General features: G+C 48.3%; 1 protein-coding gene across 16 annotated transcripts; it reads right to left on the bottom strand.

Moving 5' to 3' along the window:
* Window positions 1–204: 204 nt before the first annotated feature.
* Window positions 205–23236, bottom strand: LOC6504625 (serine-rich adhesin for platelets). 16 transcript variants are annotated; one of them, XM_032453360.2, is made up of 16 exons: window positions 20639–21587; window positions 20046–20337; window positions 15912–17172; window positions 14686–15568; window positions 14446–14623; window positions 14215–14389; window positions 9416–9949; window positions 7545–9305; window positions 7371–7486; window positions 7071–7079; window positions 6481–6562; window positions 4780–5436; window positions 4156–4718; window positions 3309–4091; window positions 2202–2388; window positions 205–2144 (listed from the first exon to the last, which is right to left on the bottom strand). In XM_032453360.2, the coding sequence occupies exons 1-16, from the start codon at window positions 21570–21572 to the stop codon at window positions 2058–2060; spliced, it is 8502 nt and encodes a 2833-aa protein (XP_032309251.1). In that variant the 5' UTR covers window positions 21573–21587; the 3' UTR covers window positions 205–2057. The 16 variants fall into 16 exon arrangements, with proteins under 16 accessions (XP_032309251.1, XP_044572964.1, XP_044572966.1 ...); XM_044717029.1 differs by having other exon boundaries at window positions 9416–9946; window positions 20639–21576; XM_044717031.1 differs by having other exon boundaries at window positions 7371–7474; window positions 20639–21576.
* Window positions 23237–24367: the final 1131 nt, after the last annotated feature.

Raw genomic sequence — 24367 nt, forward strand, 5'->3', positions numbered from 1 at the left:
GCAACTATAAGTTTATAATTAAATCTCTCTTAAAAGAGTACTTCCAGCTTCTGTCTAGACCTCTAGGGTTTTAGATCTTTTCAAAAGATAAACCCTTCATGCTAGAATAAATAAACTTACAACTCACATGCAAAGATATATACAAGATATATATAATATATCTCCAAGTAATCCCATTCAAACTATAAGATTAAAACACACTCGTTTTATATTTGATTTTGATTTATTGTATATTGAATTTATTTGGATGCTTTTCTTTTTGCTTGTTTTTGGAGTTTGTTCTTTAAATAATTGAATTTCTTATTGAATTTCAAGAGGAAAATTCACGTTTGCATTTCAACTACATCTCTAAAATACGAATTTCGACCAAAAAACTAACCAACAACAAAAAAAAGGTAGAGCTGGGGGTTCTGTAAAGTCTAAATAGGTCGGAATCGGATCGGAAAACACTGCTGGATGGTGGATAATGTGCTGGATCTTGGAATGAATGCCTCGAGCGGAATGCGGAATGTGTGAGTGATAAATGCATAATAACTCGATCCCGTGTGGTACTCACTATCCAATTATATAACTAGGACTATAACTATTTAGATTCAAGTGTATATATTATATATTAGATTTTCTATTAAAGCTGATAAATGTACTTGATCGTTTGTTATTATTATTAATTCGTATAATTTGTTAGCGTTCCTTCCCAGCTCATCGCTGGCGAGTTCAACAATTATATTCTTGACATTTTCGTGTTGATTCGTTTTCTTGATTCTCGATTCTCGATTTTATATATCCAGTATATATCCTGTATATATGCAGTACCCCCCCTGCCCTCAATATCAATTACAATTACAAATTACAATTACAATTTCAATGTGAAATGAACTACAATACCAAGTTACTTTTTTTTTCCCTATATCTTCTTGTATTTTAAGATCTAACTGATGCAAAAGTTACATTATTTTTTTCTTGTTTGTAAATAGTTGAGAAAAAAGTGTGAAATTTAAGTACTAAAAAAATTGTTTTACGACCGACAAGCTACTCATATACGACTTAGTTGGTACAAACTACAAACTGCTGAGGCTGTTGTGATGGACAGTTGCAAAATGCCGCAAAAATGTATAATTTAAATGTAAGTAAATATATAAAGACTACTACGTTAAGCTACCCATACAATAGTTCATTGAATACGTAAGGCAATTTCATATCATTCATCTTATTTTTTATCTTCATATTCATTTTTTTTTTAAATCTTAAATCCCGCAACATAAACCCGAAACTGCTAAGCTAAAAAAAAATATATATGAATTTTATGAATGCCGGCTGTATATATAGTCTGTGTATGAACTTCTACAAGTCCTAAACATTTGGCTGGATTTTCCATGTAATAAGTTATATGTTTTTTATGCTGTTTTTTCTCTCGTTTTTTGTTGATTTTTTGTTGATTTTTTGTGTTAATGTCATAATGCTCGAAAGTGTGCCCAGTAGTTGTTGATCTTTGCCACTCTCCAACTGCCGCCTTAGTGCCATTCGTTGTCTAAATATTATTCTCTTTACTTTATTTCAGTTTCTGTTTGGCTGGGACTCGGTTCCTCTTGGCTTTTTCTGTTGGCAGGAGAATCGTTTAATGTTTATTTTCCATTTATTTGGTATTTTTTTTTTCAGTTTTGGACGCAATTTGGACGCCTAGAGCTGCCCGGGATCGTGGCGATCCGGGGGATTCGCTAGCTACAAAGTCGTATCAAAAAACTTAACATACTACTAAAGTGTAACCCTCTTCCTTCTTCCTTTCTTTAAATTAACTTTCTCCTTTCTCTATCTCTCTCGTTTTGATTTCTGCCAGTCCTTTTTTGGTGGGGCAGTCGATTAAAGGACCAAAAACCCACCTTGATATGCTTGGCAGTTGCAGTTTCCTCTCTCACTTCCAGCCATCGACTGCCCCTCAAGTGCAAGTGTCTCTAAAATCTACCCACAGAACACAGTTGGAACGAGGGTCAAGAGTGTGTCAGAGTGTTGGGAGTGTGTCAGGGTGTCATGGTGTCAGGGGGTTAAGGATGGGGGCTCCCCTAGCCAGCGACTATCTGGGACACGGAGTTGGTGCGTCGGCGTTTGGTGATCTGTTTCCACAGGCGGCGGTTCAGCGATGGCTTGTCCTGGAAGCAGGATTATAATACTTAAAGGATTGGCTAAGAAAATATTCATTATCTTACGTTATCCTTGCGCGGCGACATCTGTGCCATGTCCGCTGATTCCTGACCCTGCGACTGGCCCGGCGACTGCCTCTGGAGCATCAAGCTGCTCTGACTCTGGCTCGGTTGGGCGCCGTCGGAGAAGTTGGGGATGCTGCTGCTGCTACTGGCGGTTATCTCGGAGTTACGGCGCTTTATGAAGTTTATCCTGAAAAAAATAATGGAGCTTCAGTTTATTTATTTAGAATTTCACGGAAAACCCCCAAAAATGATCAGTTTTCAAATACGACCCCCATGGGGCCCACGGAGATGGCCATATCTGCTCCAATTCTTATCCGATCCTCGAGCGGAATACCTTAAACGTTTTCTGGATGGATTCCCCATCGATCTGCATCAAAATCCCGAAGCAAAATATTTTTTCAATTTTTTCTTAATATTTCTCCATGGGACCCCTTGAAAAGTGGGTTTTCCCCCATAGGGCCCACGGAGATGGCCATATCTCCTCCAATTCTGATCCGATCCCTGAGCGGAATACCTTAAACGCTTTCTGACTCGATTCCCCATCGACCATGCATCAAAATCTCGAAACAAAAAATGTTTTCAAATTTTTTCAAATTTTTCCCCATGGGACCCCTTAAAAAGTGACTTTCCCCCATAGGGCCCACGGAGATGGCCATATCTCCTCCAATTTTGCTCCGATCCTTAAGCGGAATACCTTAAACGCTTTCTGGATCGATTCCCCATCATTCTGCATAAAAATCCCGAAGAAAAATATTTTGTCACTTTTTTCTCCATTTTTCCCCATCGGACCCCTTCAAAAGTGGCTTTTCCCCCATAGTGCCCACGGAGATGGCCATATCTCCTCCAATTTTGATCTAATCCTTGAGCGGAATACCTTAAACGCTTTCTGGATCGATTCCCCATCGATCTGCATCAAAATCTCGAAACAAAATATTTGTTCAATTTTTTCTCCACTTTTCCCCATGGGACCCCTTGGAATGTGGGGTTTCCCCCATTGGGCCCTCGGAGATGGCCATATCTCCTCCAATTCTGATCCGATTCTTGAGCGGAATACCCTTATCGATTTCTAGATTCATGTGTCATCTCTCAATGAAAGTTACTACTCACAATCGCTTCGATTTGCCGGCCTCCGTTTCGAGGAACGCCTCAGTCATTGTTGTTGTGGTGGTGGTGGTACTGATGGCTCCCGCTCCGTCCATCGAAGTAGTACTCCTCGTCCTCGTCAGTGAGGCTGCTGCAGCTGCTCGGCTCGGCCAGGAAGAGTCTCGTTTCCCCGTTCCCGTTGCCGTCCCTGTCCCCGTCCCCGTGCCCGTGCCCGATTCCGCTGCCAGTTCGGAAGCCATCGCCACCAAGGTCGTTGAGGACATTGTGGATGTCTCCCTGACTTGAGAGCCACTCCTCGATCGAGACGTGCAGTATATCTTCTCGCGCCTCGCCAAGATTTCCAGATCGCCTAATTTGCTCCCGCCTCTGTTGGAGTTGCAGGCGGAGCTGTTGCCGGCGCCGCTTCCGCTCCCGCCGCCTGCTCGACCCGCATATCCAGAACCGCTCCATGTACCGTATGCTGGTGGTGGTGCCCCCACCTGCTGTTGCTGATGATGATGTGCCAGCTGCTGGTGCTGCTGCTGATGGACTCCCGCTTGGCCGGCGGCACGAACTGAACCAGCGGCGAGAGGACTGCCGTGACTGCTGCTGCTGCGACTGGTGGTGTTCGTGTTGCCGCCGCCCACCGAGAGGGGGCGGCCCCGGCGGTTCACCGTCGGGGTGTCCATCTTTGAGTTGCGTTGTTGAGAGAACGATATGACAGCCTCTTTTGGCTGCACCCGGTTCGTGGCTGAACGACTCAATAAATCGCGCCCCGTCAGACGATGAAATGTGGAGAGGTCGTGCCTGCCAAGGATTGGGATTATAAGTTACCTGGAGGACTTTGGAGGCTAATGGAGGTAGAACTCACCCCAGAATAGTTGTTAGATCGGGACCAGGCTCGTAGCAGATCAAGTCCTCGTCCCCGAGGATGTCGTGGTTGAGGGCCAGTCGCATTTCCAGCCTTGGGCTTAGGCCGCAGCCAGCGTGGGGCATTGGGGCAGCGGCCGCCGAACGAGGAGCGGCTGCGTCGGCCGCCACTGCTGCCGGCGGCGGCGGCTGTGGCGCCACTGCATCCTGGCTGCTCTGCGCTTGCCCCACTGGCTCCCGTGGCTCCTGCTTCGGCTGGCTCGACTTTGCCGTCTTCGAGGCTGTTGCTGATGAAGTTGCTGAGGCTAAGGTTGAGGGCCCGCGTCGGGGCGCCCCCAGCAGGCAGGTCTCGATTATCGTTGAGGATGGTCGTTTTGCTGCCGCCGCAGGACCTGCTTCCGCCTTGCCCCGTCCCGCCACCACTCCCGCCGAGCTGCTGGTACTCGCCGTGGCTGGCATTGTCCTTGACCCGGTACCGGTTGGGCCCGAAACGCTGGCGGCGACGTCGGCAGCCGCCGAAGAGCCACTGTCAGCAGTACCGCCAGATTTTCTTTGAGGTGGCTCCTGCGGAGGAAGGGGGACATGAAGGATATGTCGCCTGGATAGTGGTTAGTCCTTGTCTTACCGTTTTGACCTTGGCAGCGCTTAGATCTGTCTGCGTGAGAAGCAAACGTCGCGGAGGCGGCGGAGGAGGGACGAACTTCGCCGCTGGCCTGCCGCTGGCTCTGCCGCCGGAGCTGGTAGTGCCGCTCCCGCTGCTGATTGTTGTAGTAGTCGATGAGGGAGCTCGACTCGGCATCGTCGTCGTCGTCGTCGTTGTGGTTGTTGCCCTCATCATCGTCGTCCTCGTCGTCATCGTCATCGTCGTCGTCGTCGTCGTCGATCCGATCGCCGTACTCATCCCCGTCACTGCCGGCATCGCTGCTGGCATCTGAGATCTCTCCGCGGACGCCACGATGGCGTCGGATCGGCGCTGATCGAGCAGATACTCGCAGGATGAGGCCACTGGAGGATCCAGGACGCGATCCACTTGCGTGGTAATGGCCGTGGTGGGTAGTAAACGAGTGGTGACCAAAGGACGTGGCCCCATCACCATCGGATGCAGTGGCTCCGGTTGCTCCTCCTGCAGCAGCTGCTCCGCTGGATCCTCCTCCAGATCCGGCACAACTGGGACTGGAACTGGTTGTGGGACTACCTCCGCCACAGGCACTGCCTCCACCTCGCTGTCGCTTGAACTTCCAGCCGAATCCTCTAGGTAGTGGCCATTGGTCGTTGCTTCCCCCTACCAATTTGTGGGAATAGAATTCAACTAATCAATTCTGGTTGGGATAGAGCCTCCTGCTAGCGGTTGCCGGATGGATGAATGGATGGATGGAGTGCATGTGCGTGTGGGTTCAAGGCTTATAGCCTATAGCTTATAGCTTATAGTACGGAATTTTGATAGCAAGACCGGATCAAAGGTGTTGGGGATGATGGTATTGGTAGAAGTGATATTGATTTTGACATTTTATTGTCGAATTCTTTTCGTCAATCGGCGTCGCCGTCATCGTCGTTGCCTTTGTCCGGACGTGTGATGTTGATGAGCTCGCAATACTGCAGGATGGGCTAAAGCTTCACTAATTTCACTACGACCTTCTATACAATTACAAGGCATTTGGTTCAAGTTTATTATTATTTAAGCAGCGAAATGATATTACAAATAATTACAGAAAGGATAATGGCATGATGGACAAGCATAGAGAGAGAGAGATACAGGCATAAAATAGTACAGTTTACATACAAATTCAAAGCATGTTAGGTGTGATGATTGTATCGATTGATTGATTGATTGATTGATTGAGAGATTGATAGATGATGATGGTGGTTTGATCGATGGAGATGAGCGAGTTGCAGTCGATGGTTTTTATGAAAATACAGACAAAATAGAAAGACAAACCAAGGTCAATTGAGAAGTTAGTTCATAGAGTGATTAGGCTACATGCAGGTGGGTATTCTTCGAGGCGGAAGGCAGAGATCCCCGCAGAGATCCGATCAGTGTTCGATCTCCACAGGGTTGACTCGGCAGACTATCGATTGGGAGTTAACTTTTCTATCGATAGTCTGCCGGCCATCTTCCTTGGCCGCCATCTTGTCTTCTTTAGTGCAGAAGTACAGTTGCCTCTGGTTAGTTTTTAGTATTTATTTGCCATGCAGCGGAACTTTGGTATTAAAAACACGGAACACGGTTGCATTTTTTTTTGGGGGTGTCGGTTATCGACTCGGTGGCGATCTATCGACCTGGACTTTTATCGGGACGTGTCTGGGATTTGCTGTAATAACGACCCACCTTTTTGACGTCGTCGCTGTCCTGCTGCGTCTTCTCTTCGTCGCTCTCCGTCTCTTCCTCGAATAATGGCTCAAGTCGACGTCTACGCATGACAGTATCGATATACGGATACGATATACGATATACGATATACGATTTACGGTTCGATAATACGTGTGACGAATATAATGGCGAATGCAAACGAATTTCAATTGGAATTTAGCAATAGTCGATCGATGTGTCGATTGTTTTGATATGTGTGTGGATCGTGTGTTGAGTTTCGAGTGTCGATGGCATAAATGATATATCAATTTAGAGTTGAAACTTGGTTATATGTCGATTATACAGTAATAGGCTATAGACAACTACTGAGATGACCCGCCCCTTAATCTGCACCTAGAGGACTATGACTCTAACTATTGACTAATTCCGCAAATGAGTGAGCAGTACTAGGAGTATATAGATACGGTTATATGATGGTTACAGATAGAGATACAATGGGAGCTGAACACTGATTCGAATCGGATTGGATTGGATTGGATTTCGAACTGGATGTGAGTGTGGGCAGTAAGTTTGGTGTGTGAATCAAATGGTTACGAAAGTAAAAACACCTGTAAAAGCTACGAAAGAAAGTTACCAAAGGAGTACACGAAAAAAAAGAGAATTCGTATTCTTATTAACAATAGGATCTCAATATATATGGAGGCACTAGTCTAGACTATACTATAAATGGTAGATACATATATAGATGTACTTCGATGTGTTTTTTTTTTGTTTGTTTCTTGAATAGTAACAGTTAACAGTTAAAGGTTAGAGAGATTTCTGCCTAGGGTTTCTCAACTACCAGCTGTGTGTGAGTATCGGTGGGTGTTCGAGGACTCTCTGTCTACTGGCCCAAGGACCTTACATACCGTGGCAGAAGTCCTCGGATCGTGCTGGCCGTCATCGGTGGGGCCATCAGTAGTTCGTCCATCATCAGTTCCGTGTCGTCGTCATCGTTCAGAGAGGTGCTCGACTTGGTGGGCGACTAGAGGATTAATGACTTGGATTCCCAACTATAAACTTGAATATCTTTGAGGGCCTACCGAATGGGTGTTCTCCGAGTTTATCAGCTGCATGTCCTGGTCGTCGTTGTCTCCGCCGCTGGTGGGTGTGCCCCACACCTCCTCGCCGCTGGTGGCTCCCGAGGTGCACTCGTCCATCTGCTCGTCCGTCTCCGAAGCGGTTCCGGGCTGGTGGTGCGACTGCTGCTGCGTCTGCTGCTGGGCCTCCCCGGCGTTCCATCGGCCCAGGTACTTGTCGATGAAGGCCCGCGACTCCTCGAAGAAGGACATCTTGTCGGAGACAAAGGCACCGGCCCGGTTCGTCCAGGCCCCGCTGGCCAGGACATCGCCATTGACGAGGATGCCCGACGAGGAACTGGCGCCTCCCAGATCGTTCTGCACCAGAGCCTTGTCCGAGCGGGCCTCCTCCTCGTCATCCTCGTCGTTCTGCGGTGGAGATCCATGACCGTTGGAGGTGTAGGGCTCCAGGTCGTCGTCCAGCTCGTCGGCCTCGTCCATCCGATCGTCGGAGGGCAGCTTCTCCAGGCTGGACATCGTGCCGAAGCGCCGCAGGGCACTGCTCATGGGCCGGTAGGGGGGCTCCTCGTCCAGGGGCGACTCGTCGCACGAATCCTCGGGTATGTTCTCGATGATGGCCTGCCGGGGCTGCTTGGTGGTGGTGGTGGCGGTGCTGGTGGTGGCCGTGCCCGTGCCGTTCGAGGAGCAGCCGCTGTTGTCCCACACGTGGGTGGTGGTCTTCGTGAGCACGGCGTCGGGAGTGGGCGGCACCACCGCTATGGTGGGCGTGCTGCTGCTCAGGCTCTTCTCCTCCTTGGCCATCCGGTCCTGGCCGCAAAGCTTGGCCGCCGGCGCGAACTGGGCCAGGCCGATGAGCATGAGGGACAGCTGCTCGTCCTCCTGCTTCTCCTGCTGCTGCTTCATGGTGGTGGCTGTTTGCTTGGGGGATTCGAGGAGCTTGCAGGTCTGGTGCTCCATCTTGTCCGGCGAGAGCTGGGCGTTGGTGAAGTCCTCCGGCTGGCATCGACAGTGGCAGGCCGAGTACTTGGCCGGTGATCCGCCCACGGAGCTCGATCCCTTTGTGGGACTGCTCCGCATGATGCGGGCCGTCTCCGTTATGGTGACAATGGCCTTCACCTGCTGGTTGGCCTTGGGCCGGGCCGGCTCCTGGCACATCTGGGCCACGATTCGGGTGCGACGGGGCGGTGGCAGTGGCTTGGGCGAACCCCCAGTTCCCCCACTACAGTGACCATTGGGCAGGGATGGACTAGCTGTGGTGGCTGTGACTGTATTCTGTTCTAGATGACGTAGTTTGGAATCACCGGCACTGCTGCTGCTGTTCGGGATCGCCCCAACACTGTCATCCGTCGCCTCTGATTGGGAGATCGAGATTTCGTCGGTGATCAGTTGGGCGACATCGCTCTCCGTGTCGCCGGTCTCCCGGCGACTGCTGCTAGCCACTACTTTGGATGAGAACTCCCCGGTTATTGTGCTACTGGACATGCTGGTCATGCTGCCCGTCCCGGTCTCCGTTCCCGTCCTGGTGCCAGTTCTGGTCTCTGATCTTTTCTCGACGCCATTCTCCCCGGCCGCCTTGCAGCACCGATTCGGGGAGGACTGGCTGTGCTGCACCTTCAGGGAGTTGCAGAGGAGGACGGGCGTGGAGCTGGACGTGTTGACGCCACCAGGACGCACTGCCCCACCGCCACTTTGCTGGCAGTTCTTGTGGCAGTGCCGGCACACGGCCAGCTTGTCCAGGACAATGGGACTCGAGCGAACGGTGATCTGGATGGGGGGAAACAGGGATAAGCAGGGTTAGCGAGCCAGAGATACAAGCTTCAGGTTGGTGGAGGAACCTAGGACCTGGGATTATGGCTTAGAGGCTAGAGACCCACCTGACTATCCGACGTTGTGCTGTGCGACTGACTGATCTGACTCGTCACGCCCTCGGCCTCCGACGTGGTGGAATAGATGTCCGAGGTGGCACTCATGCTGAGCTCCTCCACTCCGCTGAGGCGTTTCCCGCCAAAATTCGGCTTGGCCGACAGTCCGCCGTTCTCCTTGGCCAGATTGAGCTCCTTGGTACGCTTCTCCAGCTGCTGGCGCGTCCAGTAGGTGATCCTTTCGTCCTGCTCGCTATCGCTATTAAATATCAACTGCTCGTCCTCGGCACTGACGTTCTCCTGCGACCTGGCGATGGCCGCCAGACGAGCCTGCTGCTGCTGCTTGTCCAGCTGACCCTTCATCCAGTTGGCCAGGTGCAGGGCACTCGACTTGGGTGTCCCGGTCTTGTTCAGGATGCGGCACTTCTCGTCGATCAGCAGCTCGATCTGCTCCACGGCATGGCCGCTGTGGCCGCTGTGGGAGTGGCCGTGGGACCGATCCACGGATCGATCGGTGGCCGCTGTATGGGAATTATTGCTGCGCTGCTGGAAGAGATCGATCGGATCGAAAAGAAATGAATACCAGGTAGCAGGTGTATACATTACCTCCGCAGTGAGCTCACAAACCACAACACTCTACCATTCACCCGCCAAAGAACCTATCCGTTTGGCAAATTAAAACTTGTGATGGGCTCATTGGTAACAAAATTTGAAAGTTAGGGGCTCTTGCTTTTGCCTTTTGGCTTCTTATTTTTTATCATTTTGGCTTTAAGATTGGCTTTGGTTGCTTTTCTTGTAGATTTGGGTTCTGGGTTCTTTTGAGAAGTTCTTTTGCGAAGCGTAGAAACGGAACGAAAAACAATAATAGTCCTTGTCTTTGATTAAAAACGCTTGCTCTGGCTATTTGTTGAGGTGCCAGAAGAGGCTACATAATGGTTATAATTTTTTGCAAAACATCAGTTACATAATGACACAAGACAACAGCGGGTACAGTCACACAACAAACAACTAATAAGCAATGGAAAATTTTTTTTTAGGGGGGTTGTTCAAGTTTATAGATTAGAGGAGGAAGCAATTCGAACTTAAAACTAAAATTGAGTCCATCACAATTTTTAATTTATCAATTCTTTGTTTGAAAAAGATTTCTTTTTTAATATAGTTTTTTTTTTTGGGTTTTTTTTGTTCTTGTTCTGGATCGACCAATTTTGGCGCAGGATCTGTTGTATTTTTTTTTTTGAATGGTAATTCAGTGAGTGCTCGGTGGATTTCTACTTGGTTTTTATTCCATGGTGTTTAAATTTTTTGAAATAAAAAGAACATCACAAGCGTTTTTAGTCAAAGAATCATTCGGTTTTTATTATTATTTGAATTCATCGTTTCTCTTCGCAATCTCAATCTCAAGCGGCTCGATTAATCGATAAATCGATGGTCGATTCTCGCTTCTAGCTTCTCGCTACTCGCTATTCGGTACTCGCTTATCGATTCTCGACTTTCGATCCTCTCGTGTTTATGTAAAATGTCGAAAAACAATAAATCAAAAAATTCTAGACGTACATAAAGTTTACATAATATATGAATATGAATCTAAATAGTATATGTATATATATATTGTTTTTTTATGTAGATATATATAATGTGTATAGAAATTTTTGTTTGTTTACTGCTCAAGGCACACACAAAAACCGAACCGCAAAAGACAACGCGGCGTATGCTTGATATTCAACAATCGTTTTTTAAAATTTGCAATAAATGTCGATGTCTGTGCATTCTAGTGGTGTATGTATGTATGTGGGTGTTAAGGAGAGTTGCTATTATATATATATATTTAATCGGAGATACTATGAAAGTTAACTATTGGCTGGACAGCTTCGTCACTAAACTGAAATCGCACAAAGGAAACAAAACCAACTCAACAGTAAGAGGTTGAAAGTTTGAAAGAAATATAACTAGGATTATATATATATATATAGATCTAAAAGATACTACTCTTTGTGCGAGAACAGCTTAGAGCTTTTTAAAATGTAGTTCCTATATATGTTAGTTAGTTAGAGATATAGTTTAGATAGAGTTAAGGATTGACTTTCGAAGGCAACAAAGTGCTTGTCGTGAATAATTGACGTCGATGGATCGATCAGATACATAATAAGTAGCAAATGGGTCGCCATCCAGCCAAAAGCCTTGAGACTGAGCAAACTTTCGTTACAGATTTTTTTGGTATTTGGTTTTTAGGTATTAAGGATACACATATAGATACTATGTAAATATATATACGGATGTGAGGAAAGAAGGTAATATAAATAAATGTCTATATATATAGAGTATTAGTACTATATACAAAATGGAGTTCACTTTGTTCTGGCCAATCGGGTTGCTCAACTTAATTAATTTGAATTTCAATCGAATCTACAAAACAATTTGGCTAAAGTTCAACTTATTATACGAGGAGGATCCGATCCGAGGTTATCTGCGATCTGAGATCTGGGATGACTGGGAAACTAGGACTAGGACTAGGCTAATATAGGATAACAACAGCGATAACAGTAATCAGTAATCAGTAATCGGTAATCGATAATCAATAGGTTTTCAATTTGGCTACAAAATGGAAGCATTATTAACATTAGTAAGTTTTAGTTTTTGTTTTTCTTCTTGTTTTTTTTTTGGTTTTGTTTTGGATTGGCAAAATAGTTTCAATCGAATGGTTAATACGAATAGAGTGATTAGGTATTGCGGATATATATAAATACATTATATATACTCGTACTGGTATATACTCTATAAGCTAAAAACTCTTTTAAAACATGGATAATCCTTTCGGACTTCGCATCTCTGTGTCGTGTATATTTGACTAGCTAATATACATATATATCGTATATATCTAAGACGTGTATACTGGGTATACTATAAAGAGCTATATACTAGCGGTACACACATACAATCATCATCATCATCATCGTCATCGAATCCTTATCGAAGCCAACTCTTCCTGCTCTTTTCCAAATATGTCCTCAACCGTCCTTTCTATATACATTCGATTCAGAATCGACTTGGATGGAACAGACACCATTACGGGAGGGGACATATGTATATATATGGTATATGATGGTTATATATATGGTATGTACAATACACAACAGATACACATACACACACACACACACACACATATTGATGGAGAGCGAGAGAGAGAGGGATATCGGGGGTTTCTATGTACAATTCTCCAGGGATAATTGTCACTTCTCACTCGTTATGATAATGTTTTAATTAAAAATGAAGTAGAACATTTATAATTGTTAACTTTCGCGTTTTTTGTTTTCGAAGCTTAAGATTTCCTGGCTAAGCACGCTCCTCTGGCTTCTAATTTCTCAAAAATCCTGTCAATATATCCTTTTTCGTTACTTTCTTACTAGCTTCTGTTACTCGTTACATGCCTACTAGCTTGTTTACTCGTTATAAGCTTACTAGATACTTCCTCTCGTTGCTTTCCTCTTAGGCGTTCGTTACTTGCCTACTAGCTGCCTTCCTCTTTCGGTTTTTGAACTCTTTTTTTTAGAGCTCTTCGATATCCTGGCATAGTCAGTCCCCAATCTACACAAGAGGCTGCCACTATTAAGTGCTGAAAGAGCCTAGAAACTTGGCCAAGAGCTGAGGCAAAAGCAGAGCGATGGATTTTGATTTTGAGTTAAAATTTTGAGTTTTGAGTTTGGCTTTGAGCAAGTGAGGGCTGAGGCCTGAGGGCTGAGGGCTGAGGGCTAGAGTAGATCAGTGGTAATACGTGTTTTAGGTAAGCTCGATTAGTCGATTCAAAGATTGTGCGGCAAGAGGCTGGGATCGGGCTCTGACTGTAGCCAGAAGTCAAATCACAGGTCCAGGGAGTCCGGCGGTGTCGGTTTGGTGGGCAGCATGCCGAAGGGATCGTCTACCACGACACTATCGTCGTCACTATCCTCGTCCCCCCCGTCACCACCGCCCTCGCCACCCTCTCGATCCCCCCTGTCCCCCAAAAAGATGCACTCCTCCACGTCCGTGTCGTAGCAGGGATCCAGGTTGACCTCGTGCAGCTGAAGATCGAGTTCCAGGAGATCCCAGGAGCCCCCAAACTCCGCCAGGGGAATGTTCGGGGCCTGGCTGGAGTTTGGCGGCACAAAGTCATTGGAGAAGGCGTCCGAGTTGCAGGGCTGGGAGCTGGGCGAGATGTTCGGGGTGGGGGTCTCCGGCGTGGTTAGGGATATCTGGCCCACACCACCGACTCCACCGCCGCCCCTTTCCACTCCGGCCGCCGATTCGTCGATAAACGAACGACCCACGGAACTGAGACTGAACTCCAGCAGTTTCTGGGAGGGATGCGGATGCGGGTGAGCACGTGGAGGCATTGGTGGCTCGCTGGAAGCCTCCGGAATGGCCGTCAGGCATTTGCAACTGGACAGGGTAGTGGTCTGGGTCTGCGAGTGGTTAGAGGTCTGGGTGTGGATCTGTGTCTGGGTCTGGACTTGGGTCATGGTCTGGGTCTGGGTCTGGGTCTGAGCCTGGGTCTGGACCAGGCTGACGCTGCTGCTCATGCAGGAGCTGTTGGTGTTGAAGCGTCTGAGGCAGCTGAGCTCCCCAGTCACTCCGTTCACCACCGAGCCACCGCCGTTTCTGGCCGGGGAACTGGTATTCATAGTCGGATGGGTCTGGGACTGGGTCTGGGTGGCACTACTGGCTGTGGTGCTGGCGGCACTGGCCGCACAATGGTGTCTCACCGCACTGGCCAGCCTCTGGAGATTCTCGTAGGAATCGGCACTGTCCAGCCGCTTGCTGCGAAAGAGACGCACCTGCTGTTTCTGCTGCTGCTTCAGGTGTATGCTGTCCAGCGACGGCAGCTTCATCGATCCCATCGAGGCGGAGGTCAGGCCGATGTCGCTCAGGGGCACGAGGGTGTTTAGGACGTCCGGTGAGTCCAACGGACTGGATAAAGGCGTCGATCCCAGGGCGGCATTCACCAGAAATCTGAGAGTGTCCTTTTGGTTAGTTGGGTTTCATATTTAAGGAGAATTATGACCTACATCTGACGCTGCAACAGATTCTGCCAGACAGCCTTCAGCTCCAGGGAGGGAGCTCTCAGGATGAGGCTCTTCCGCCGGGCTCCTCTCTTCGGGGTGCGGGTGAGATCCGGGGCACAGTAGCCAGTGGGGCTCTCGGCCAGACGGCCATTGGGATCCACAGTCAGACGGAACTCGGTGGCTGGAAGATGATTCAAGAAAGAGGAGGGTAAGGGGTGTCTGCTCCAAAGAGGATGTACTCACTCTTCTTGCGCATGTGGAAGCAGGAGTCCACCACATTGGCAATGGGTATGGGCTCCTCGGTGATGAAGAGCACCCGATCCCGGCTGACCTTGGCAAAGACAATGATGTCGCTGAAGAGCAGCGTCCAGTAGGGCTTCACCGATCGGCCCTCGACGCGGGACAGGTCTCCGCCGAAGATCCACTGGCGGCCCTGCACGGCCAGCGTGAAGGGCTTGCACTTGGTGAAGACCATTCGCGACTCCAGGTCCTGCAGTGTAAGGAGCGGTCGGCCCTCGCCCAGGGGCTCCATGAGACCGCTGCTTACAGTGATCTCTCGGTAGGCGGCCTGGAGTTCGGCGATCACCGTGCTGAAGTTCTTGTGCTCCTCGGTGTCCACGTGACAGTTACCGGCCAGGAGCTGCATCAGCTTGAGGATCTCCCGGAAGTGCTGCAGCGGCCGGTGGATGAACATGGTGAGATCGGGCCTCTTCCGGGGCACCGCCGGCTCCGTGATGAAGGCAATGAACTCGGAGCCCGTCTGCCGGGACTTGTTCACCAGGACACAGTCCGCCCGCTTGATGCCGTTGCAGTACTTCTTGTAGGCGGCGCAGATCGCAGTGGTCTTCGAGAGGTACACTCTCGAGGCGAAGTTCATCTGCGGCTGATCCTGGTCCTGCTGCTCGCTGCTGCACAGCTGCTCCAGGATATCCTCGGCGATGCGCAGGAGTTCGTCAATGTTCTGGAACAGGGTGCGGTGGTCGTTCGGCGATATGAGGTCCTTGCGCTCCACCAACGGCTGGACGAAGCGCTGGAGGCCAAAGTGCAGGGCGGCCGTGAAGTTCTGCTCCCGGCTGATCAGCTGAAGCAGGAACCGCCTCCGATTGTCCGTGATAGGCACAATGGACTAGACAAAGATCAGCAATCAGTCAGGATATATTTTCTCAAAGGATAATGAAGTGTGTGGGAGGATCAACTCAAAAAATTCAAATACAAGCGAGTAATGTTGAAAAAAAATGTTTATTGTCAAGCATAGGTGGGGGTTGGGGGGATGGGGATTCAGCAAAAAAAAAAAGGATCAAAGGACAACCAGCAGGTGGCTTAAATACTAAAAACTTAACAAATAGCGAGGGGCCAGTAGATTATTTACAGAGGCACTCAAAAAAAGGACAAAACCAGACGAAAAAAAAAACGTAATTAAATAAAGAGCCAGGACTGAGGGCGTCCTAGACGAAGACACCCTTGCCTACCTCCTTGCTGAAGGTGACCTGGGGCAGGTGGAGCCGCCGCTTGGCGGCCTCGATGGAGGACGTGGTGCCGGAGCAGGCGGTGGCCGGACGACTGATGGCCGCCGTCTGGACCCTCGAACTGGCACTCCTCTGCAGGCTCACAACGCCCTGGGGATGAGCGGTGCTGGTGGTACTCAGGCTGGTGGTTATTAGTGGGTCCTCCACACCGATGCCAATACCGATGCCGGCATCCAGGCCGTAGATCTTCTTCGTGGGTGCGGCGGCGATGGCGGTGGCGGTGGCGGCCGTCGAGATTGTGGTGGCGCCCGCGCCTGACCTTCTGAAAATCTCCAACGTCAAGGCCGAGCCCTGCGATCGTATCAAGTTCAGAACATCAGCCTCGGGCATCGTGACCACATTGTGCATGTCCACAAAGATCACATAGTCGCCGGGCAGGATGCCGCACCTGTCCGCCGATAGGCCCGCCTCCACTTTCTCCACCCGGGGCGGATGGGTCCAAACAATCGAGAACCCGAAGCCTCGCTCCTCGGTTCTGGTCAGTCGCTTGGTCATCGTAAAGGGTGTTCTTCCGGTTTGCCTTCCAGAGCCACTGCCTCCTCCTCCGGTGCCAGTGGTGCTGTTCGGCATGGTGGACTGTCTTCGACTGGCGGAGCCGTTCAAGTGGTTGGCATTGCTCTCATTGGCCTTGGCGTTCGAGGACGAGTTGGCCGTCTTGTCGCCGGAAGCGCCCACAGTCGTACTGTTGGCATTCCCGTCCGCCGGCGGATCCAGTTCCAGGAATCTCAGGAAGAGATTCTCGTCGGCGTCGCGCTGGTGGAGGGCCTTCTTGCTGAGCCGCATCGGTTGCTGGCCGGCCTGCTGGTTGGGATCTCCGTCGATGCTGATGCTGATCACCTCGTCGTTGAGGGTCAGGGCGGCGGCAGTTGATCCCGAAACGGATATAGATCCAGTGCCAGTTCCGGCGGTTGCCGCTGCCTTCTGTGGCGTTGCTGTAATGGCAGCCATTTCCGTGCTATTCTCTCGCTCCTCTCCTCCTGCCTTCGCCGGATTCTCACCGGGATTGGTGGTGGACGCGGATACGGATGCGTTCTGATTGGTGTGGTGACTCTGATGATTCTGGTGGTGCTGGTTCTCGCGACTCTGGCGGTGGCTAGGCGGACATCCCTGCGCCTGCAGCTTGTAGGAACCGGCCGTGGTGCCGGCGTGCGGCTGCAGTAGTTCGCTCAAAGGAAAAGTGCTGCAGCCCAGGAACTCGCTGCGTCTACAAGGATAAGAGATAAAGTTAGATGTGGTTCTCAAACAGGAAGTGATATTGTTAAGTATTTCTAGAAGATATAATGGGTTTTGACGGAGCAGGTAGCTCCTTTTCCTAACAAGTCCAACTGCTAACTCCCCATCACCATCTTGATTATTTCCGGCAAACATATCTCCAATCTATTCCTTGTTTAACCATTTTAATTGACTCTTTTTACGTCACCTTATCAAACCATGGCGCCTTTTTAATTATTTATGTCTGGCCGAACATGCCCGGAGATTGAGATTATTGGCTGATAACGAAACACGATACTTATTAATTGAGTTGTATTTGTTCAAAGTCAGATATATATTTATTTCGGAAGGGGTATTACCAATTTTGTGGGTTTGCGTCACGTTGCACTGGCATTGCCCGGACATTGTCTATTTATAAGATATTGAAGGCGGACAGACTTTCGAAGGCAGCTGCCCTGATCCACCTCCCCCACACAGAAAAGCAAAGCGAGGGTGGCGCCACCTATGGAAGGGATAGTGGCGGATAGTGGACGTCGTATATCGTGGTACGTGACATAAATCAATTAGCGGCCCTAAGCTGCCACTGCCACTAGCCGAGGGCCACTGCCACATTCCACATACGTACTGTTGGCCCCGGAAATGCGCTTTGCCAGGCCAATTTGTGGGGTGGCTCGGATGGGGTTGGCAGTGGGTAGTGGGTGGTATGACAGTGGCTTGAGGCTTTGTCTGCTGCTTCTTCCACTGGCCACTTTAGCCTGAAGTTGGCGCGCGTATTTGGGTCACTTTTATTGATTTTTTTATTCGGTAGCATTGCAGGAAGTTGGGTTTTTTGTTTTTTGTTTTTTTTTGGGCGATTTTAGGGCGATTGCAATCGCAGCTGTCAGTCAGTCTGAGTTTCAGGCATTAAAAATGTGGCAAAGGGATGATAGAGGTGGAGGGCAGTCGAAAGATCCTTCAGGTAGCCCCGAAAAGTAGGCAATACATTATTCACTCGCCAGTCGTTTTGTAAATTGACTTAAAACGCTCACAACGAGGTCCTTTTCGGTAGTTTTGGATAGTCCTTCGGGGGGGGCATAACTATTTTCACAATAAATGGAATATATTATGCATGCCCAACAAAATACAAGCAGGTGCGTACAGAGTACACCGTGAGAAATAGGTCTTTAAGTCAAAAAATATTATTTTTAAAAAGGTATTAAGGACGAAAATAAACAGAACTAAAGGATAATGCTTTGGTGGAGAAATCTAGGAGAGTTAATAGGGCTGGCTTTTGATTTTTCCCTTAGTTATTTCTTGTAGTGTATGGTAGGATATAGCCTGAAGGGTTTATGGCGTTCCCGGGTGTACATTTAGTTAGTTAGCCACTTCAATTAGCTGCTGACAGCCAAAGGATTTCAATGGGTGTTTTGGGTGGTGGTGCGGGTGGTGCGGGTGGTGGGGGTGGTGCTAGGGGTGTGTGCGTGTGGCCATTGCATAATCGCTTAAAAAGGACCTCCTCCTCCCCCATCGATTTGGCATTAAAACTTAAGGTCTCATCACGTTTTCATTTCCCTTTCCTTTTTTTTTTTGAGTTTTAGCCTTTTTTTTTTTTGGAAGGACGATAGGTGGGTGTGTGTTAGCTCAAGTACTCCACTTAAATGCCTGCTGCGTGTCCTTGAATCTTAATTAACTTTCAAGCGTGCTGCGAAAAGCCTCACAGACACACAGCCACACGCACACACACACACTCACACACACTCATACACACTCACACACACAGATACTCTCGCACTTCCACTTCCTGTTCGCATTTGTTTAGCCCGAAATTATGCTACACACAGACACATACACGACGTCCTGGATATCCTCTCTGGCGGACACACACACACACACAGTTACATAAGTTTTCGTTGCATACTTTTGTGTGTTTTTGCTTTTTCACACCTGGTTTATGAAAAGGATATAACTCTTATCTCTTAACTTTTATTCAAGACACCATTTAAAAAAAATCTAAAAAAAAATAGTAATAGTTTTAAAATACTATTTAAGGACCTGCGATATCCTGCGTTTTTTTTTGGGGTTTCGTTTTCGAGCGTTGCCAGCCGTTTTCCGCTCGTCGCCGTTGCCGTCGCCGTTCGCTTTTCACGCTTTTCACGCGAGCTTGCCACTCGGACCGAGTAACGGGAACTGAGCTCTCGACCGAGCTGGGAAAACTGAGAACTGAGAACTGGGAAAACTGGGAACGGAAGCTCAGGTCAGGCCCTTTTAGCCTTTCAGTTCGTTCGGCCCGGGAAAGTGGTCTGGAAAAGCGTCTATCTCAATGGCGCAGGCGCTGGAAAAATCCACTTCCCGTTCGACGGTGGGGGTGGTGGGCATGAGCTTGTTTATGTGCAGGAAATGCACAAGGATTCAGGGTTTTGGAATCGGAATCTTAAGCGAAGTTTGCCACGCGGTAAGGAGGCACCCCCAAAAGGGGCGCCGCAATTAACCAGACGAGGCTCGAAGGAGTCTTGGTCTTTTGGCTGTCTGTCCATGGAAGGCTTTGCTTTTCCTTTTCCTTCCACTCCTGTCGCGCCCTCACTCTGCAGTCCTTGCAGGATAAACGTTTCGGGGTGAATGACTTGCCACAGGACGTGAACAAGCTCAACAAGGATAATGGAGGGGATGAGGGGGAAGCATAAATATGCCAAAGGGGGGGTATTAATAAAATATCAATTGGGGTATTCGATACGAGAATTGTTAATTGAAACATTTTGAAATCAGGATGTGGGAGTTTAAAGGCTTAAGGACTTGGCTCAAGGACTTGCAATAAGGATATATCTAGTCTTAAAGGATAATTAAAGCTATAACCTTTGAGGCTTGGCTGTCGACCGTACTCGTACTCACTTTAAATGGCGATCTCGGTGCCACACTGCCAGCTGGAGGCTCTGCTCCGCCCAGTCGTTATCCTTGAAATCGCCACCGGAAATCGGGAAACTGAACCGCTGGTCGAAGTAGGGACGACTCGAGTGCCGGTGGACGGCGGTGCGCTGGTCTCGCTGGCCACTCGATCCGGAGCCGGAACCCGAACCGGATCCGTATCCGTATCCGGATCCACCGGACAGAGCCACCTTGACGTAGGCATTGATGCTGCCACCGTTGCCGCCATGAGAACGTTGCAAGTCCCGACACCGAATCACTAGAACAGAAAAAAAAAAGGTGGAAAGGTGAGAATGGATGGATTGTGAGGTCCTGGGGCTTTATCCTTTTGGGAGGCAGCCATCTCCCCTGGTAATCGCATTCAGAAAATTGAATTGCGGCCAGTCCCTGGCAACTGATTCTTTTTCTGTTGCAGAAAATAAATCCAATTTGTTGCCACTGGGTGGCAGGGATGGCAAGGATAGCAGACTTGCAACATAACCAAGGATTATTTAATTTTCTATCTTGCTTATAATTTAAGATTAAATACTAAGCAGAAACTAATTTAGTTTGCAACTCACCATGAACATTCAGCTTCTGCTCCTTGGCGTCGTAAAAAATGCTCAGATCGATGCTGCCCCGCGGAGTGGCTTCTCCGAAATCAGTTGCCCCACTGCCTGTGGTGTTGCCAGAGCTGCTGCTGTTGCTGCTCGTGGTGGTGCTGTGGGAGGGGGGCGTGGCCAGGGATCCCCTCTTGGCCACCTGCTGGTCCTCCTCCTCCTCCTCCTCGACTTCCAGGTCGCTGGAGTTCGAGCTGGAAGAGAAGCTCAGGCACCGCTTCGTGCTGGGAATGTGCTCTAGTTTCTGGAGAGCCTCGGTGGCGGTGATGGTGGTGCTGGTAGAGCTGGTGGTGCGATGCCCCCCGGTGGGGCCGGTGGTCTTGTGGGGATTCTTGCGCCGCACCACCCGCTGACGCTTCAAGTGGGTGGGAGTGCGGACTTCCATCTCGTGGACACTGGTCTCACTCCATTCGGCGTTCTCAGGGAGAAGAGTGGTGGTGCTGGTGGTGGTTGCAGCTGCGGTTGTCGCGGCAACCACATTTGGCTTGTAGCGCACCTCCTTCCGGGCTGATTCGATAATGGCATCCAGCATACGGTCCAGGGTGGTGTCGCCCATTCGCGAGGACGAGAGCTGCGAGTCCTCCAGAGCGGCGCCCCCACCAACACCGACACCGCTGCGGGGCAGGCAGCTCCTCAGTGCCGCCAATTGGGGCGTGGCCTGGCGGGGACCACTGCCTTCGCTGAAGCTCCTCCGCTGCGGGCTCTTGCCGTGGACATTGCTCAGATCCTGGAGGGCAATCAGGCTGGCGTTGCCGAAAGGACTGCTCATGAAATGGACGCCAAAGTTCTCCTTGTTGGCGTCGCCAGATCCAGGGCCGCCTCTTCTCCTACCGCGATTCTCCTCCACCACGGCACTGGAGCTGGAGTGGCGATGCATTCTCGTCATGGTTGGCATGTCCCTGGAAAAAGGATGAGATTTAAACAAGGATTCTGGACCATAAGATACCCGGTAGTCCTTAGAAACTTCTTCAACCGAAAAAAAGACTAATCACCTTCCTCGAGGACCGCAATGCTTCGAATGCCTGAAGACTCTGCTTTTCAAGGATTCTATTCTGCATATATAATATATTGTTGGCAAAATCGAGTCCTTTTGGTCCTTTGGGCAGCTGGCTGCCAAACAAGAGGATCAGAACAACGACTGGTCTGGTTTTCTGGTTTCGCTTCGTTCGCTTCTTGTTCGTTCCCATTGCCCTTTCTTATCCTTGTTCGGAAGGATATTTCGGAAACTTCCAGACAATTTCGTGGCAAAAAAAAAAAATATAAAAATACAAATACAAAAAACAAAACACAAAAAACAAATGAAGGAGGCGAGCGGCAAACAAAGTGCAAGGATAAAGCAGGAAATTTGCAAATTGTTTTTTGTTGCGGCAGAAACGAGTCCTGCTCCTGCTCCTGCTCCAGCTCCTGCTCCTGTGTGATCCTGTAGTTCTGCTTGAGCAAATTTCAGGTTTGCATTTAAATTGAAATTAAGCTTATGCTAATTTTGAAAGTGATTTCTGGGCTGCGGTTGCCAAGCATAAAATTGCCGAAGACAAGCCGAAGACAAGCCGAAGACTGAAGATCCTGTTGTATCTAAGGATCGCAAGGACCTTCTCTATCTGCCTTTGGTACATATGTGTGTGTGTGTGTGCAACAATTACGCCCCAGCATAATGATGCCATTTTTGCAGAAAATGCGGCAAACGGCAAAGCCAAAAGGGGCCTCAAACGGTTCATCCCAGATCCTTGTCTTTGTCTACACGATTCTCAAAGACACACACACACACTCTGACACACACACTCTCATAAGAAAGTGAGTTTGAAAATGGGTTTTCGTGTAATCCATAAACGTCATCCCAGCCCCAGAAATGAAAGATGAAATGCCGAGCGAAATTGCACGAGAAAGGCATTTGTTAAAGGCGAGCAAAAAAAATATTTTCTTTTCCAGCCCCAGGATCCTTGCTATTCCTTACATGTGAGTGTATATATGTGTGACTTGTGCCTGGAGGATTATCTTTTTGGGGTGATTGGGAAGGGAAAGGTAAAAAATGGTAAGGTAGAGCAACAAATTAAATGTATTAGAAGACGCACCACCCCTTTTTTTTTGTTGTGTGTGTGTGTGATATATATTTTTTTTACTTGTGGGCCTCGCCGTGATCTGGATCTTAGGGGTTAGGGTTTACGGGCTATGTGTGTCTTAGGGTCTGCCTTAGGGTTTCCCTCCCTTCTGCCAGACCCTGGCCCCTGGAATTAAAATTAGAGCTGGAGCGAAAAGACAAACAACCGCGTCGCATGGGTGCGATCGTAATTGTGTGTGAGAATAATCAATATTGCCAGGTGTGGTTCCCTCAAGCTTATCGATCTCCCTCTCCCAGAAAGGATCAATCATTCCTCCTTGCCCGAGATTGTGTGACCCGCCAAGGGGCCAGTGCTACTAGAACTTACCTAGAAACTTGATCTTCTTGCGACTAGGTCGCCTTGCCGGCTTCACTTTCTTCTATATTTTAAACACTTGTTATATTTTGTTTTAAATTTAAAACTTAATGAGTCTTAGTTTCGGTTTAACACAATTTTCTTGTTGAATTTTGCACAAAAAAAAAAAATAGTTTGCCAAATAAGCTTTGAGAGCCAAAGAATGGATATTATTTGAAAGTAATTCTAGGGATAGTTCTTCGTGTGTCTGCTCTGCACGAGGCCAGAAACGGAAATGAGGTTCTGCGCCGGCGCAGCCTTCGGCAAAGGCTCGGCTCGAAGCCAGTTAGCCACGAAGGTGGCCGAAGATCTCACGAAGTTATACGAAGTCCAAGAACTACCCTCTAGGGAGGATGGAGAAAGAGAAAGTTACAGAGAAACGGGATCGAGAAGAAAGACAGTAGGGAACTAGATAGCTCTTTGATCTCTTTTTACATCTAGAGAAATTTCAGAAAAAAAAATTTATTTTAAAGATCTCTGGCATTGGTTTTTAAAAATAATATATTTTAGTAATTTTTACCAAGGCTTTATTTAATTAAAATTAATTTTTTTTTAGGTTTCAAGCCCAGAATTATAAAAATAATTATTTTAGAATCTCTAAAACTCTTTAGAGTTTAATATTTCAAAGGAAAACCTTGGTTTGTTTTATTTTTGTCAGTGTGAAAACTAAATATCCTTGGAAGATATGTCTTTAAGTGCTATAAAATATCATTTTTAAAATATTCCTTTAGATATTTTTCATCAAAATATTGTTTAAAATAAAGAATAATTAATCTGTTATATAAATTTAACTTTTAAGTTAGTCTTATCTATAGTTCCTAACTAATATTCCCCAAAAACCTCAAGAAACTCTTCACTCAAAAAATCTCAATGACTGTCAGTTTCAGCCACCGTCCGCCAGGGGCGCTCCACCGCCAAAAGGAAAGAGCATTTCTCTTCAGAGTCTCTTTGGCAAGAAAACCTCCTGTTGAACACCTTCCTCTCTGATTCTCTCTAATTCTCTCAGATTCTCCCGCAATCTCTTCTCCGCTGCTCTCCCCGCTCTTTCTTCCGGTGAAAGGACGAAGGAAACGTGGCTAAGCAGGTAAATCCCGTCCATTGTCCTGGCCAGAGAATCTCTACTGAGCCATCAGCGATCAAACAACAATGATCCTTGGCTGCCAGGACAGCTGGCCAGGAACTGTAAACTGCAAAGCCAAAAAAAAAAAGAAAATAATAGTAAAGAAGAAAGACACAACAA

Source organism: Drosophila ananassae, chromosome XL, assembly GCF_017639315.1.
Source record: "Drosophila ananassae strain 14024-0371.13 chromosome XL, ASM1763931v2, whole genome shotgun sequence".
Classification (NCBI taxonomy): domain Eukaryota; kingdom Metazoa; phylum Arthropoda; class Insecta; order Diptera; family Drosophilidae; genus Drosophila; species Drosophila ananassae.